The following is a 14,312-nucleotide window of genomic DNA, read 5'->3' as shown; positions in this document are numbered from 1 at the left end:
TTGGAGTTTCCACAAAGGGTGCTTCTCTTTCCTCCCAAACCATGTCTATATCTTTGCCAGTTCCAATCCGATCTTAGAGCGGAATAGCTTAAAATATTTCTATATCGATTCCCCATCATTCTGCATCGAAATCTAAAAACGAAATATTTTTCAGATTTTTTTTCAAGTTTCCCCTTGGAAATGGGCTAGTCCCCCCCATAGGGCCCACTAGAATGTCTATATCTCGTCCAATTTTGATCCGATCCTTAAGCAGAAAGGCTCAGAAGCCCAATTCTCCCCAAATCTTCAATAAAATCTTGAGTAATCATGGATGTACTTACAATGGCCTCTTGCGGATGACGTACCAGGCCCCGGCGGCGGCCATCATGACGAGGAGAATGACCATGATGGGCACCACGACGGCGGTGACATTGGCGCCGCCATGGCCGAAGGCGCCCGTGGTGCTCGTCTCGCAGTGATCGCCCCGGAACTCGGCCAGGCACTCGCAGACGAGCTCGCCCTGGGCGTCCTCCTTGCAGAGGCCGCCGTTCTGGCAGGGACAGATCCTGGGCGCCGGACGCGGATGCTCGGCGGCGGCGTCGCAGATCACCTCGGCGGTGCTGCGATGGGAGGGCGGTGGTCCGGAGGTGTCGGGACAGGCGCATCGATGCCCGCCGGGCACCAGGAGGCACAGATGCGAGCAGGTGGAGTTGTCGCACGGATTCGGGAGCGAGGTGTTGTAGCGCTTGTCGTGGTAGACCTTCAGGCCGGACGGATTGATGAGATTCTGGTGGAGCACCACCTGCACGCCGCGTCCGAACTTGTCCTGGCGCAACAGCTCCCCAGTGTCCCGCGTCATCCAGAACATGTTGGACTCGAACAGGTCGAGGGACACCGGATGTCTCAGCTGGTCGCCCTTCACAATGGCCTTCCGCCTGGAGCCATCGGCCCTCATGGACTCAATGGCATTCAGCTTGGTGTCTACCCAGTAGATGATATGATCCTGCGAGTAGTCGATGGTCAGGCCAGCCGGATGGCGGATCTGTTCGGTGATCAGTGGCCGCCTCTTGGAGCCATCCATCCAGGAGACTTCGATCTTGGGCGCCGAACCGGCGTCCGACCAGTAGATGCGTCCCAGCTGGGGGTTCACGGCAATGGAGGTGGGCACCTCCAGGCCGGCATTGACGATGGATCGCCGGTACCGACCATCGGTCTTGGCCACCATCACCCTACCACGTGGCTTGGAACCAGTACGATCCATTTCCGTCCAGTAGAGATTGGAGGCCAGCCAGTCGACAGCGACGGCGGTGGGTTTGGAGCCGCCCTTCATGTTCAGGTCCTGGGCGAAGCCGATCTTGGCCCGGCCGTCGATGGCGTTGACCATGTAGGAGCGCTTGATGGTCTTGTCGTAGCTGTCCGCCCAGAACACGATCTGCTGCTGGGCGTCGTAGTCCAGCGCCTCGATCCTCTTCTCGGCGGCAATCACATCGAATTCCTCTCTCTTCTGGAGATCTAATCCTCGAATCTCCTGCCCGTTGGCAAAGACCAGTATGACATCCTCCTTCTCCGCCCGGCACACGCCACTGGCTCCGTCCGTCAGGTGGAAGCCCTCGCGGCAGCTGCAGCTGTAGGTTCCATTGAGATTATGGCACTGGTGCGAGCAGGTGTGCTGCCGGGTGAGGCACTCGTCCACGTCCGTGCACTTCTTCTTGTTGTCCGGCGCTATGATGTAGCCCGGATAGCAGGTGCAGATGTATCCTCCGTCCGTCAGGTTGTGGCAATGATGCTGGCATCCGCCGCGGTTCTGTTCGGAGCAGCTGCTCACATGGTGGCAGCCCAGCTCGTCGCTAGCATCGCCACAGTCGTCAGAGAAGTCGCAGACCTGGGAGCGCTCGATGCAGTGCTTGTTGGCGCACTGGTACTGGGTGTAGAGGTCGCAGGGCTTCTGCTTGCTGGCGCACAAGGTCATGTTGTTCTCGTCGCTGCCGTCGCCGCAGTTGTCCACTCCGTCGCAGATCTGGTAGCGGGCCACGCACCGATGATTGGAGCACTGGAACCGCCTCAGCGTGTCGCAGTTGAAGTCGCTGCACACGCTGGGATCCTCGTCGCTGCCGTCGCCGCAGTCGTCCGTGCCATCGCAGAGATCCGAGAGCGAGACGCACAGGTTGTTGTTGCACTGGTACCGCGACTCCGGACAATAGCGTCCTCCGGGGAAGCGAGGCGGACAGCCCACCTCGTCCGACATGTCCCGGCAGTCCCTGTCGCCGTCACACCGGAAGTAGGAGGCGATGCAGTGGCCGGAGGCGCACTGGAAGGTGCCGTTCTTGCACTGATACCCCTCGCAGTGCATCTCGTCCGAGTTGTCGCCGCAGTCGTCCTCGTGGTCGCACTGCCACCTCGAGGAGATGCACTTGCCGTTGCCGCACCGGAACTCCGACTCGGAGCAGTCCCGATAGCGTCCCTTGCAGATGGCATCGTTCTCATCGCTGGCATCTCCGCAGTCGTCGGCGAAGTCGCACATCCATTGCCTAAATAATACATTTAATTAATTAATTAATTAATTAATTAAGAAAGTAATTAGTTTATGAACTCACTTGGGTATGCATCGGTTGTTGCCGCACTTGAAGTCCGTTTCGGGATTGCACTTGGGACAGTTCTCCGGCAACTCGTCGCTGTTGTCGCGACAGTCGTCCTTGCCGTCGCAAAACAGCCACTTGGGGATGCAGCGGTAGTTGGACTGGCCAGGACACCTCTGCCACCCGGTGGTGCAGTTCCTCTGGCGGCACATGTACGCCGGCTCATCGGAGTCATCGCCGCAGTCGTTGTCGAAGTCGCACATCCACAGCTGCGGGATGCAGCGTCCGTTCTTGCAGGAGAACTCCGTCTTCGGGTCGCAGGTGCGCTTGTCTGGAGGGGATTGGATTAAGGATTAGCTCCCAGGTCGTCCCAGAGTCATGGGTCTACTTACAGCACACTGCTGGATCCTCGTCGCTGCCGTCCTTGCAGTCGGCATCCCCGTCGCACCGCCAGCTGTCCAGGATGCACCTTCCGCTGGACTTGCACTTGAAGTCGGACAGCGGGCAGGGCAGGTCGCAGTTCTGCTCGTCGCTCCGGTCGCCGCAGTCGTCCACTCCGTCGCAGATGGTCGCCGAGGGCGTGCAGTTGGTGTTCTTGCACTGGAAGGTGCCCGCCCGGCAGTGCCGAGCGGCGCAGGTGGCCGGCTCATCCGATCCGTCCTTGCAGTCCTTCTCGCCGTCGCACTTCCAGAACCACGGGATGCACTTCTCGTCCTTGCCGCCGCACAGATGCTGCCCGGCGGTGCAGTTGGCGATGCAGGTCTTCATGTCCCGCGCCAGATAGAACTGGTTGGGGCAGGCGCACTTGTGGATGGGGGCGCCCTCCTCGAAGTAGCCCTCGATGTTCAGGTAGGTGGACTCCGGCGGCGGGGCGATCAGGCAGAGGTGGGAGCACTCGCCGTTGTTGGTGCCGCAGGGATTGTTGTAGGGCAGCTGGCGGAGCGGGTGGTTGATGTGGAGGTCGTAGGGTCGGTGGGTGGTGTTCCTCAGCACCGTGTAGTTGGCGCCGTGGAACTTGTTCGCCCGGACGATGGCCTTCAGGTTCCAGTCGCTCCAGTAGATGTAGTCGTCGAACAAGCTCAGCGCGAACACATGCGGCACCTTGCTGCCGGACATCACAGTGTGCCGGTGCCGGCCCTCCAGATCCGCGTAGGCTATGTAGTCCAAGTGGGCGTCCGCCCAGTAGATGCGATCCGTGAAGTAGTCGATGGAGAGGGCGTTCGGCCAGGCGATGCCGTCGTTCCAGTTCAGGATCGTGGTGAAGTTCGATCCGTCCATGCCCATCTTGGCGATGTAGGCCTGGAGGTGCCAGGACGTAAAGTACAGATACCCAATGCCCGGATGAACGACAATCGCTCGAGGATCCACTACGCCGCTGCGCAGAGTCTTCCGCTTGGTGCCGTCCAGCTCCGCGACGTCCAGGTTCTTCGAGTGCCGGTCCAGCCAGTAGAGCTTCCGGCCCACCCAGTCGATGGCGATGCCCTCCAGCCCGTGGGAGTCGTGCCGGATGACCGCTTCCCTCTCCGGCGGCGTCTCATCATCCGCCGAGCCGTACTTGGCCCGGAAGATGGTCTTGGCGGTGACGTCACAGAAGTACATGTACTCCTCCCGGATGTCAAAGTCCAAAGCCACCACGTTCATGAGGTCCTGGTGCATCAGGTTGTACTGGTGGCCGTCGACGGACATGTTCCGGACGTAGTACTTGTTGGTGAAGATCAGCCAGGGCGGGATGTTGTCCTTGCGCTTGCAGGTGTGCTCGTCGTTCTGCCGCTCGTAGTGGTTCTCGTCGCACTTGCAGTAGAAGCCGCCGGGCGTGTTGGAGCAGTGCTGGGAGCAGGCGCCCGGCTGCTCCAGGCACTCGTCCACATCCGCGCACGCCTTCCCGTCCGCCAGGAGTCTGAAAAAGGGAGGAGATTAGTCCATTAGAAGATTGGTCTAGTTGTTGGACTCCACTCACTTGTATCCTTCGTTGCAGTCGCAGTAGTATCCTGTCAGGGTGTCCACGCACTTGTGGCCACACTGGTTGATCTCCACCTTGGCGCACTCGTCCACGTTGCAGTGGGCCGGCTCGTCCGACTCGTCGGCGCAGTCCGGATACTTGTTGCACACCAGACTGTAGTCGATGCACTGGCCATTGGTGCAGGCGAACTGGCCCTGGGGACAGGTCACGTTGTCCTTCTTGCAGCCGACCTCGTCCGAGTGATCGCCGCAGTCGTCCTCGCCGTCGCACCGGTACTGGTTCCGGATGCACTTGAAGTTCTGGCAGGTGAACTCCTGGGTCGAGCATGTCTTGTACTTGGAGTTGCAGAACTTGCCCTCATCCGTACCATCGCCGCAGTCGTTGTCATGGTCGCAGATCCAGCCCTGCAAGGGATTAGGGTTAAAAAAAGGGTGTTTCTTGAGGGGATTAGGGGATAGCTGACCTTGTTGATGCACCGGCCGTTGCCGCAGGTGAACATATCCTCGCCGCAGGGCTGCTGGGTGGCGCAGTTGTGGAGCGTGGTGTTCTCATCAGCTCCGTCCACGCAGTCCGGATCGCCGTCGCAGATCCACTTCTTGGGGATGCACTGGGCCCGCTGCCAGGACTTGTTCTCCACGCAGGTGAACTCCGTCTCCTCGTCACATTTCCGGTCATCTAGAAGGAGGAACGATTAGTTTCAAGACTCTAATCCCTAGGACTCCCTAGGACTAGGCAACTTACTGCACTGATGCCTGTTGTCCTCGTCGCTGTTGTCCAGACAGTCGTTGTCGCCGTCGCAGATGTAGATCCTGGGGATGCAGTTGCCATTGTCGCAGGTGAACAGATCCCCGAAGCAGGTCCTTCCCTCGGACTTGCAGTAATCTGGCGGCTCATCGGCGCCATCGCCGCAATCGTCGTCGCCGTCGCAGTACCAGGTGGCCGGGATGCAGCGGTGGTTGGGGCACCGGAAGCTGTTCGTCGGACAGGTCCGCTGGCCGCAGTGCAGCGGATCCTCGTCGGAGTTGTCGCCGCAGTCGTTGTCGCCGTCGCACAGCCAGTACGGCTCCACGCAGATGTTCGTCTTCTCGCACTTGAGGTGGTTGGCCGGGCAGGTGGTGTTCATCGGGCACCGTTCGAGGGTCTCGTCGGAGGTGCCGTTGTCCTTGCAGTCGTTCACCCCGTTGCAGACCTGGGCCTGGGGGATGCAGCGTCCATTGCCGCAGGTGAACTCCCCATCGACACATGGCGGATAGGTGCATCCGATCTCATCCGACTCGTCCTTGCAGTCGTTCTCGTGGTCGCACTTCCAGGACTTGAAGATGCAGCGGCCGTTGTTGCAGCGGAACTCGTTCGGGGAGCAGGAGTGGTAGGCGCAGTAGTTGGGATCCTCGTCGGAGTTGTCTCCGCAGTCGTCATCGCCGTCGCAGGACCACATCCTCGAGATGCACTTGCCGTTCTTGCAGTAGAACTTGCTCGCCTCGCACGTGTTGTTCCGCGGGGCGCACATCCTGCCCTCGTTGACCACCTTGGTGCTGTCGTCGCACTTGCACTCCGTCTTCCCATTGGCCACCGGATGGCAGCTCTGGGCGCAACCCCCATTGTTGATCATGCACGGATTCACGGTGCACTTCTGCCGGTCGGAGCTGTAGATACGGATGTCACGCGGGGAGTCCTCCAGCCGCTTCACCATCTCCACCATGTTGGCTCCGGTGTGCTTCTCCGCCCGGTACACTCCGCGCAGCTGCAGGTCCGTCCAGTAGATGTAGTTCCGGAACACGGTGATCGCGAATGGGTATATGGTGGCGGCCACCAGGAGCTCCCTGTTCTGCCCATCCAGATCCGATCGTTCGATCTTCTCCCGCACCGCATCCGTCCAGTAGAGCTTCCGCTCGTCGTAATCGATCGCCAGGCCACTGGGCTGGGACAGGTCCTTGTCCACGATCGCCCGCTTCAGGGAGCCGGCCATCGTGGTGCGGAAGATCTTACCGGATGTCCCAAACCTGCCCCAGTCGGTGAAGAAGAGAGTGCCGTTGCACGGATCCAGGACGATGGCACGGGGACGCTCCACCCTGGTGATCATCACCAGCTCGGTGCCGTCGAGGTTCATGGCGTAGATGGAGTTGTTGGAGCTGTCCGTCCAGTAGATCTTCTTCTGGGTCCAGTCGTAGGCGATGCCCTCCGGGTTGATGCCCTTGTTGAGGACCACCTTGATGTCGTCGTGGCTGGGCTTGTTGGCCTTCGTGTAGGCGATCTTGGCCCAGGGTCGGATCTGGGTGTACAGCATGTGGTTCTCGGCGAAGTCAAAGTCCAGGCCCACCACATTGGTGAGGTTCGTCAGCGGCGTAAATGGCACCTCCGTGGAGTGGGGATCGAGGTTCACGGCCCGGATCTCGGTCCTCGTCGCGAACACCAGGTACTCATTGACGGTCTCGCACTTCCTCTCATCGGAGCTGAGCTTTCCGGTGGCACAATCGCACCGGAAGTTCCGTCCGGAGGGGCCGGTGGTGCCACTGTCCGGCGGGAAGCTGAAGCACAACTGGTCGCACCCACCATTGCCCAAGTGGGCGCACGGATTGGCGTCGTCCGTGGGCTGGTTGTTGATGTTGTAGATGGCGATGTCGCGCAGCTTCTCGAGATTAGTCCGCACCCTGGTCGCTGTCTCATTGGCACTGTGCTTGGAGGCCTTGAAGACGGTCATCAGGTTGCGGTCCACCCAGTAGACGTCGTTCAGGTAGACGGCAATGCCCATGGGATTGGGCAGGTCCCTCCGGATGACCTTGCGGTTGGCGCCGTTGTACGAGATCTTCTGGATCGTGTCCAGCTTGGAGTCCACCCAGAAGATGTCGTGCGTCTGCATGTCGATGGTGAGATCCCGGGGCATCGAGATGCCCGAGGTGACCAGCGGCGTCCACTTGCTGCCGTCCAGTAGGGCCTTGCCGATCCTCGGATGCTGGCCGTAGTCGATCCAGTAGAGCAGTCGCTTGATGGGATTCACGGCCAGCTCCCTTGGAGCGTCGGTGGTGGTCTTGACGAGCACCTTCCGGTTGCTGCCGTCCAGCCAGCACACCTCCACGTAGTTCTCGTGCGGATAGACGTTGGTGAAGTAGAGATTGCCGGCCACCCAGTCGATGGTCAGGCCCCGGATGCCGTTGCTGCCGATGCCCAGCTTCACCACGTGCTGGAGGTCGGTGCCGTTGGGCCGCGACCTGAAGATGCCGTTCCAGTAGCCGCGATTGTACTCCGCCCAGTAGACCCACTGCTCCCGGAACAGGACGTCCACGTGGAGGATGTGATGACCCGGACCGCTGATGGGCAGCATCGCCTCGGAGCTGTCGGCCAGACTGTAGCCACGGATGGTGTCCAGCTGGGAGACGACGGCGAAGGTCTTGTAGCTGACGCAGTTGATCTCGTTCTCCTTCCGGTAGCCGATGCCGCAGGCGCAGGACCTGGTGGCCTGGAGGCCGGGCAGGCAGAGGTGCTTGCAGCCGCCGTTGTTCGTCTGGCAGGGATGCTGGAGCAGGGCCCGCTTCTGGTATATCATCATCGACCGGAGGTCCGACTCGTTGTCCACAATGGTCTTGGGGTTGTCGCCGTGGGGCAGGTCCACCCGGACGATCCTCTCGTAGACCGGATCCAGGTAGTACAGCCTGTGGTCCAGGATGCCCAGGCTCCTGGGCTTCGCCATCGGATGGGAGTCGCGCATCACGATCGTGGAGTGCTCATCCCCGTTGTAGTCCATCACTCCGATCAGGCCGGGATTGCTGGCGCTGTAGTACAGCTGCTTCTTCTCAATGTCCACCACGAGCGACTCCGGATGCGGCACATCATCCAGGATGACCTTCGGGTTCTGCCCGTTCATGTCCACGCGTCCGATCTTGACGGGCACCTCCAGGACGCCCTCGTCGATCCAGAAGAGCTTGCCGTCGGTGGGATCCAGGGCCATCTGCTTGGGCCGGGACACGGAGTTGGGATACCCATCGTTGGCCAGGATGATGGCACGGTAGCGCTGCTTCCCGTCCACCCGCACCGCCTCGATGTTGCTGGCCACCCGGTTGCCGATGTACAGATTCCGGCCCAGCCAGTCGAAGGCGATGGTGTACGGAGCACCGACGATGCCGCTGTCGGGGCCCAGGAAGAGGGTCTTATTGCCACCTCCGTAGGGCGTCGTGTAGATGGTGCAGTTCTCCTCGTCCTCCTCGCGTCCCTGCACCCAGTACAGGGTCTCGCCCTTCCGATCAAAGTCCAGACCGGTGCTGCTCTCGATCCCTATCACCGGGGTGAGGGCACCGGCCCGGGCATCGCCTCCCTTCAGCGGCAGGTCCACGATCTGGGTGCCCTTGACGACCATCAGGAAGGGCTTCTCGTCCTCGATGCACCTGCCCTCGCTGAGCAGCTTGAAGCCCGGCTTGCACTTGCAGGAGTAGCCCTCCGGAGCACTTGGACTGAGCAGGCACAGGTGCTGGCAGTGGGAGGCGGCGCAGGGATTCGGATGCTGGGGCTGGAGGCTGGCGTGGTGGACGTGGATGGAGAGCGGCTGGCTGATCAGGTGGGACACCACCGTCTGGTTCTTCCCACGGAACTTGTTCGCCGAGAGGACCCGGTTCAGTTGCCTGTCCGTCCAGTAGAGGGTGTCCTCGAAGAGGGAGAGCGAGTGCGGGTGGAGGAGGTAGTGGCTGCTGGCCAGGACCTGCTGCCGCCCCGTGCCGTTGTAGTAGCAGAAGTCGATGAAGTCCAGCTTGGAGTCCGCGAAGTAGACCCTCTTGGTGGCGATGTCCAGGGTCAGGCCGTTCGGCCAGTAGATCTTCGTGTTGATGATCGTCTTCCGCATCGTGCCGTCCATGCCGATGCGCTCCACTCGCGGATTCTCGCCCCAGTCCGTCCAGAAGATCCATCTGGCGCCGGGACTCGGATCGATGCACATGCCCCTCGGCTGGGTGATGTTCTCCCGGACGAGGACCAGTCGGTTGGAGCCATTCTCCGCCGACACCTCGATGGTGTTCAGCTTGCTGTCCAGCCAGTAGAGGTTCTGGGCGATCCAGTCGTAGGCCAGTCCCTCCACCAGGTCCAGTCCGGTGGTGATGATCTCCTGCGGCTCCATGCCCCTATCCAGGCGGGAGATCTTCTTCAGCTTCATGTCGCTCCAGAAGATGGTGCCGGTGTGCATGTTCGAGGCGGTGGCCACCACGTTCTCCACGATGATCGGCACCCGTTCCAGGCCCTGCTCCTTGAGATCCGCCACCAGGATCGAGTGGCGGTTGGAGATGATCAGGAAGGCGGCCGTGTGGTTGACGGCCTTGCAGGTGTGCTTGTTCGGCTCCAGGATGTAGCCGTCGGTGCAGGAGCAGAAGTAGGAGCCCTTGGTGTTGGTGCACTGCTGGGAGCACAGTCCCGGAGGATCGCACTCGTTCGTGTCGATGCAGGTGTAGCCATCCTCGCCGATCTCCGAGCCCGGTGGGCAGACGCAGAGCGCTCCGTTCGGCGTCTTCTGGCAGAAGTTGGAGCACCGGCCGGCCTGGTGTTCGCACTCGGCCAGGTCACAGCCCTCGCCCTCATCCGAGCCATTGGGACAGTCGGGAGTGTCGTCGCACACGGAGGTGATGTTGACGCATCGCTCCGAGACGCCCGGACACTGCCACTGGCCGTGGGGGCACTTGAAGGGTGGCGGGACGCAGGCGTGCTCGGCTCCCTCGTCGGAGTTGTCGCCGCAGTCGTCCTTCCCGTCGCAGATGTACGCCTTGAAGACGCAGTTGGTGTTGTTGCACTTGAAGAAGTTCTGGGCGCAGGTGATCTGGCCGCAGTCCTGCTCATCCGAGTGATCCGAGCAGTCGTTGGAGCCATCACAGTGCCAGGCAATGGGGATGCAGAAGCCGGTGGACTTGCACCGGAAGTGCTTCTCCAGATTGCACTGATTGGGGCCCATGGAGGGGCATCCCAGCTCATCGGATCCGTCGTTGCAGTCCGGTATGCCATCGCACTTGTACGACTCCTCGACGCACTGCCGGAGATCGGCGCACTTGAACTGATTGGCCAGGCAGGAGATCGGCGGGCAGTCCTTCTCGTCCTGCTTGTCGAAGCAGTCATCATCTCCGTCGCACACCCAGCTCTGGGGGATGCAGTGGCCGGTCCTTGGGCACGTGAACTGGAAGTAGGCGCAGGTCTTCTCCGCACAGAAGTCGCCCTCGTCGCTGCTGTCGCCGCAGTCGTTCTCGCTGTCGCACTTCCACATGTTCGGGATGCACCGGCCGTTGGCGCAGGCGAACTGGGAGGTGCCGCAGGTCACATTGCCGCACTCCATCTCGTCCGAGTTATCGCCGCAGTCGTTCTCCTGGTCGCACCGGAAGTTCTGAGGAATACAGCGTCCGGATCGGCACTGGAACTCGTTGGCACCGCAGGTGGGTTCTGTGTGGGAAGGGACATGGATTAGATGGCTCTAACAGGAGTAACCCCCACTCCATACTCACTTGTACAGTTCTGTTCCTCGTCGCTGTTGTCCAGGCAGTCGTCGTCGCCGTCACAGACCCAGGACTTGGGGATGCAGCGCTGGTTGTTGCACGTAAAGTCCCAGGAGTTGGGGCAGGGCTGGACGGGTGGCTCGGCACTGGGATCGGGCATGCAGGTGCGCTGATCCTCCGCCAGCCGTTCGCCGTAGGGACACGAGCACCGGGCCTGCAATCGGCCCAGGCTGGCGGGGCTAACAATGGCTCCATCGTCTCCGGGGGTGGTGGTTCCATTCTGTCCTCCAATTAGCACCGCGAAGCAGATCTTCTGGCAGCCGCCGTTGTTCCGGTGACAGGGCTGGGTGTCGGCTATCCGCTGCACCTCGTGGCTGTAGACCTTGACGCCGTACAGCCGGTTGGTTTGCGGCTCCCGGACCATCATCTCCTCCTGCTCGCCTGTCAGCTTGTGCAGCCGGATGATCGCGTCCAGCCGCCAGTCCGTGATGTACATCCAGTCGTTGTGGATCACGATCGAGAAGGGATGTCGCACCAGGCGGGAGTTCACGGTCTTGATGTCTGTGCCGTCCAGGTTGGCGTGCTGGACATGGTCCAGGAGAGCGTCGCACCAGTACACTCGGTCCTCCTTGAAGTCGATGGAGAGGCCGTTGGGCCATCCCAGGGTCACGTTCTTGAAGACCAGCAGGCCACTGCCGTCCGTATTGGCGCGAGTGATGTTTGCCGGCCGATCCCACTCGGAGAAGAAGATGAATCCCCTGTTCGGATGCACCACGATGGCCCGGGGGCGTTTCAGGTTCTTCAGGAGGGTCCTGCGGTGGGTCACATTCCGGGTGGAAAGGACATTGAGGGTGCCCTTGCGGGAGTCGATGTAGTAGAGGTTCTTGGAGGCCCAGTCGACGGCCAGACCTTCGACGCCCTCGTTCTGGGAGGCGAGGACGATCTCCCGGCCAGTGCCGTTCCTGTGCACCCTGTAGATCACGTCCTGCAGGACATCGGAGTAGTAGATGAACTCATCCCGGGCATCGAAGTCCAAGCCGACGAAGCGGGCGCGTCGGGAGACGACCGGCATGATGGCATCGCTGAAGCCCTCGATCACCGGCTCCAGGACCTTGCCCTTGATGAACCGCTGTTGGGAGTACATGAGGAACTCGCTCACTGGCTTGCAGAGCTTCAAGTCCGTCTCCAGTTGGTAGCCCGTGGAGCAGGCACACCGGAAGCCCAGCCCAGTGGGGGCACCCTTCACGGCCGTCACGATGCACATGTGGTTGCAGCCGCCGTTGTTGTTGCCACAAGGATTCGAGACTCGCGGCTGGCTGAGGGCGTGCACCGCAATGATGCCCTTCGGCTCCCGGATGTCCTTGGCCTTGTAGGTCACTTGGATGGATGCGGGTCCCTCGAACTTGTCCACCGACATGATGCCCTGCTTGGTGGCGTCCGTCCAGTAGATCCGGTTCTCAAAGAGCGCCAGGCGCGAGGGACTCGGCACCTGCTGGCCACGCAGCACCATCACCCGATGGGCACCCTCGTAGTCCACCGACTCGATGTAGTCCAGCAGGGAGTCGCACCAGAAGACGCGCTTCCCAATAATGTCCACTGTCACGCCACTGGCCTTGTACGCCGCCTCGGAGACGATCGACCGGGCATGGGTTCCGTCCATATGCGCCCGCAGGACCTGCCCGCCATCCGCCACAAACATCAGGCCGGCTGTGGGGTCCAGGGCGAGGTCAGCGGGCGATGTGAGGTTCGATCCAAGGACCACGGCATGCCACTGTCCGCTCAGCTCGAAGACATCGATCTTCTGACCGACCAGGTCCGCCACATAGATCTTGTCGCCCACCCAGTCCACGGCCAGAGCCACCGGTGCCCAGGTGCCGGGCAGGGTTTGGTCGAACGGCGACACCGCCTTGTTCTGTGGATCCAGGGGCAGGGACTGCACCTTTCGCGTCTTAATGTCCGACCAGTAGAGCGTGTTCCGGGCATAGTGGAAGGTCACTCCCGCTGCCGCCGTGGCATTGGCCAGGATCTTGGGGTCGCTGCCGTGGGCCAGCATCCGCATGACGGCCCGGTCGTGGGCGAAGATCAGCTGGAGGTTGCTGGCATCGGGGGCAATGCACTTGGAGTCGTTGATCAGGGTGTAGCCCTGGGCGCACTGGCACGTGTAGGAGCCCAGGGTGTTGGTGCACAACTGGTCGCAGTGTCCCCACTCGGCGCACTCGTCCAGATCGACGCAGGTCCTGTTATCATTGGACAGGGACTGTCCTGGCTTGCAGTAGCAGACGCCGCCGGTGAGCGAGGGTCCGCACTTGAACTCACATCCCAGTGCCGGGCAGGAGGCAATCGCTAGAGGAAGAAACCATACCATTAAGTATCTAGAGGAGTGGAGGACAGGAGATGGGTATAACTTACAGCAGTTGGTCTCCTCGTCGCTGCCGTCCTCGCAGTCTCGCTTCCCGTCGCACAACTGCGATTTGAGGATACACTTGGGGGTGCCCTGGGCGCCGCCACGGGGGCAGAGGAACTTGTTGTCCGGACAGGCAATCGCCGTGCAATTGGCCTCGTCGCTCTTGTCCGCACAGTCGTGATAGCCGTCGCAATGGAAGTTGTACGGAATGCACAGGGCATTCGAGCACCGGAACTGGGCATGATGGCACTGCGGGAAGTCTGTTGGAGACAAAAAAAAGGACAGGATTTCATCAGAATTCCAATCGAATAACGGCGACAAAGTCGACGATCCACAAAAGGGACACTCACTGCAGCCCTGCTCGTCCGAATTGTCGCCACAGTCGTCCCGATGGTTGCACTTCAAAGCGACATCAATGCACTTCTGTCCGCTGGCACAGCGGAACTGGTCCAGTCGGCAGGCCACTCCCGGGCATCCTTCCTCGTCGCGTCCGGTGCGGCAGTCCAGGTAGCCGTCGCAGCGCTTCTCCTTCGGCACACAGGGTCCAATTAGGCGAGCACCCTCGGCGGGGGCAGCTCCACTGGCCGAGTTGCAGAACACATCCGTGTGCTGGCACTTACGGTATGCTGTAAGGGAGGAGTAACGGGGAGATGCGATTAAAAATGGGATTTGTTTTTTAGATGGAGATTTCAAATCTCCTTATTATCGGCCTAAAAGTATGCTTTAAAATATACTTTCTTTATGGTTTTGGTCAGAAACTTGAAGAACTTAAAGCTTAGGGCAGGGAAAAGGTTTGAAAATTATTAAAAAATATGTGGGAGTTTTGAAATCTCCTTCATGGAACCCTAAAAGTATGCTTCAAATATTTATTTAAACGATTTTGGTTAAAAAAACGTCAAGAACTTCAAGCTTAAGGCTGGAAATGGAATTGAAAATTGTTA

At 60.5% G+C, this 14,312-nt stretch overlaps 1 protein-coding gene across 13 annotated transcripts in view; it reads right to left on the bottom strand.

The window, feature by feature from the left end:
* Positions 1–14,312, bottom strand: part of LOC6504470 (low-density lipoprotein receptor-related protein 2) — a 152,457-nt gene that overhangs the window by 1,286 nt on the left and 136,859 nt on the right. For all 13 annotated transcript variants that reach the window (XM_044717296.1, XM_032452249.2, XM_001966924.4 and 10 more), the window contains 9 exons: positions 13,722–13,997; positions 13,377–13,631; positions 10,977–13,310; positions 5,257–10,914; positions 4,979–5,190; positions 4,513–4,919; positions 2,948–4,452; positions 2,574–2,886; positions 321–2,507 (listed from right to left, as the gene is read on the bottom strand). In XM_044717296.1, the coding sequence (XP_044573231.1) occupies positions 321–2,507; positions 2,574–2,886; positions 2,948–4,452; positions 4,513–4,919; positions 4,979–5,190; positions 5,257–10,914; positions 10,977–13,310; positions 13,377–13,631; positions 13,722–13,997 (13,147 nt within the window). The remainder of the gene's footprint in view (positions 1–320; positions 2,508–2,573; positions 2,887–2,947; positions 4,453–4,512; positions 4,920–4,978; positions 5,191–5,256; positions 10,915–10,976; positions 13,311–13,376; positions 13,632–13,721; positions 13,998–14,312) is intronic.

The sequence above is a fragment of the Drosophila ananassae genome, chromosome XR (genome assembly GCF_017639315.1).
Source record: "Drosophila ananassae strain 14024-0371.13 chromosome XR, ASM1763931v2, whole genome shotgun sequence".
Classification (NCBI taxonomy): domain Eukaryota; kingdom Metazoa; phylum Arthropoda; class Insecta; order Diptera; family Drosophilidae; genus Drosophila; species Drosophila ananassae.
This window is presented reverse-complemented; position numbering and strand designations above follow the sequence as displayed.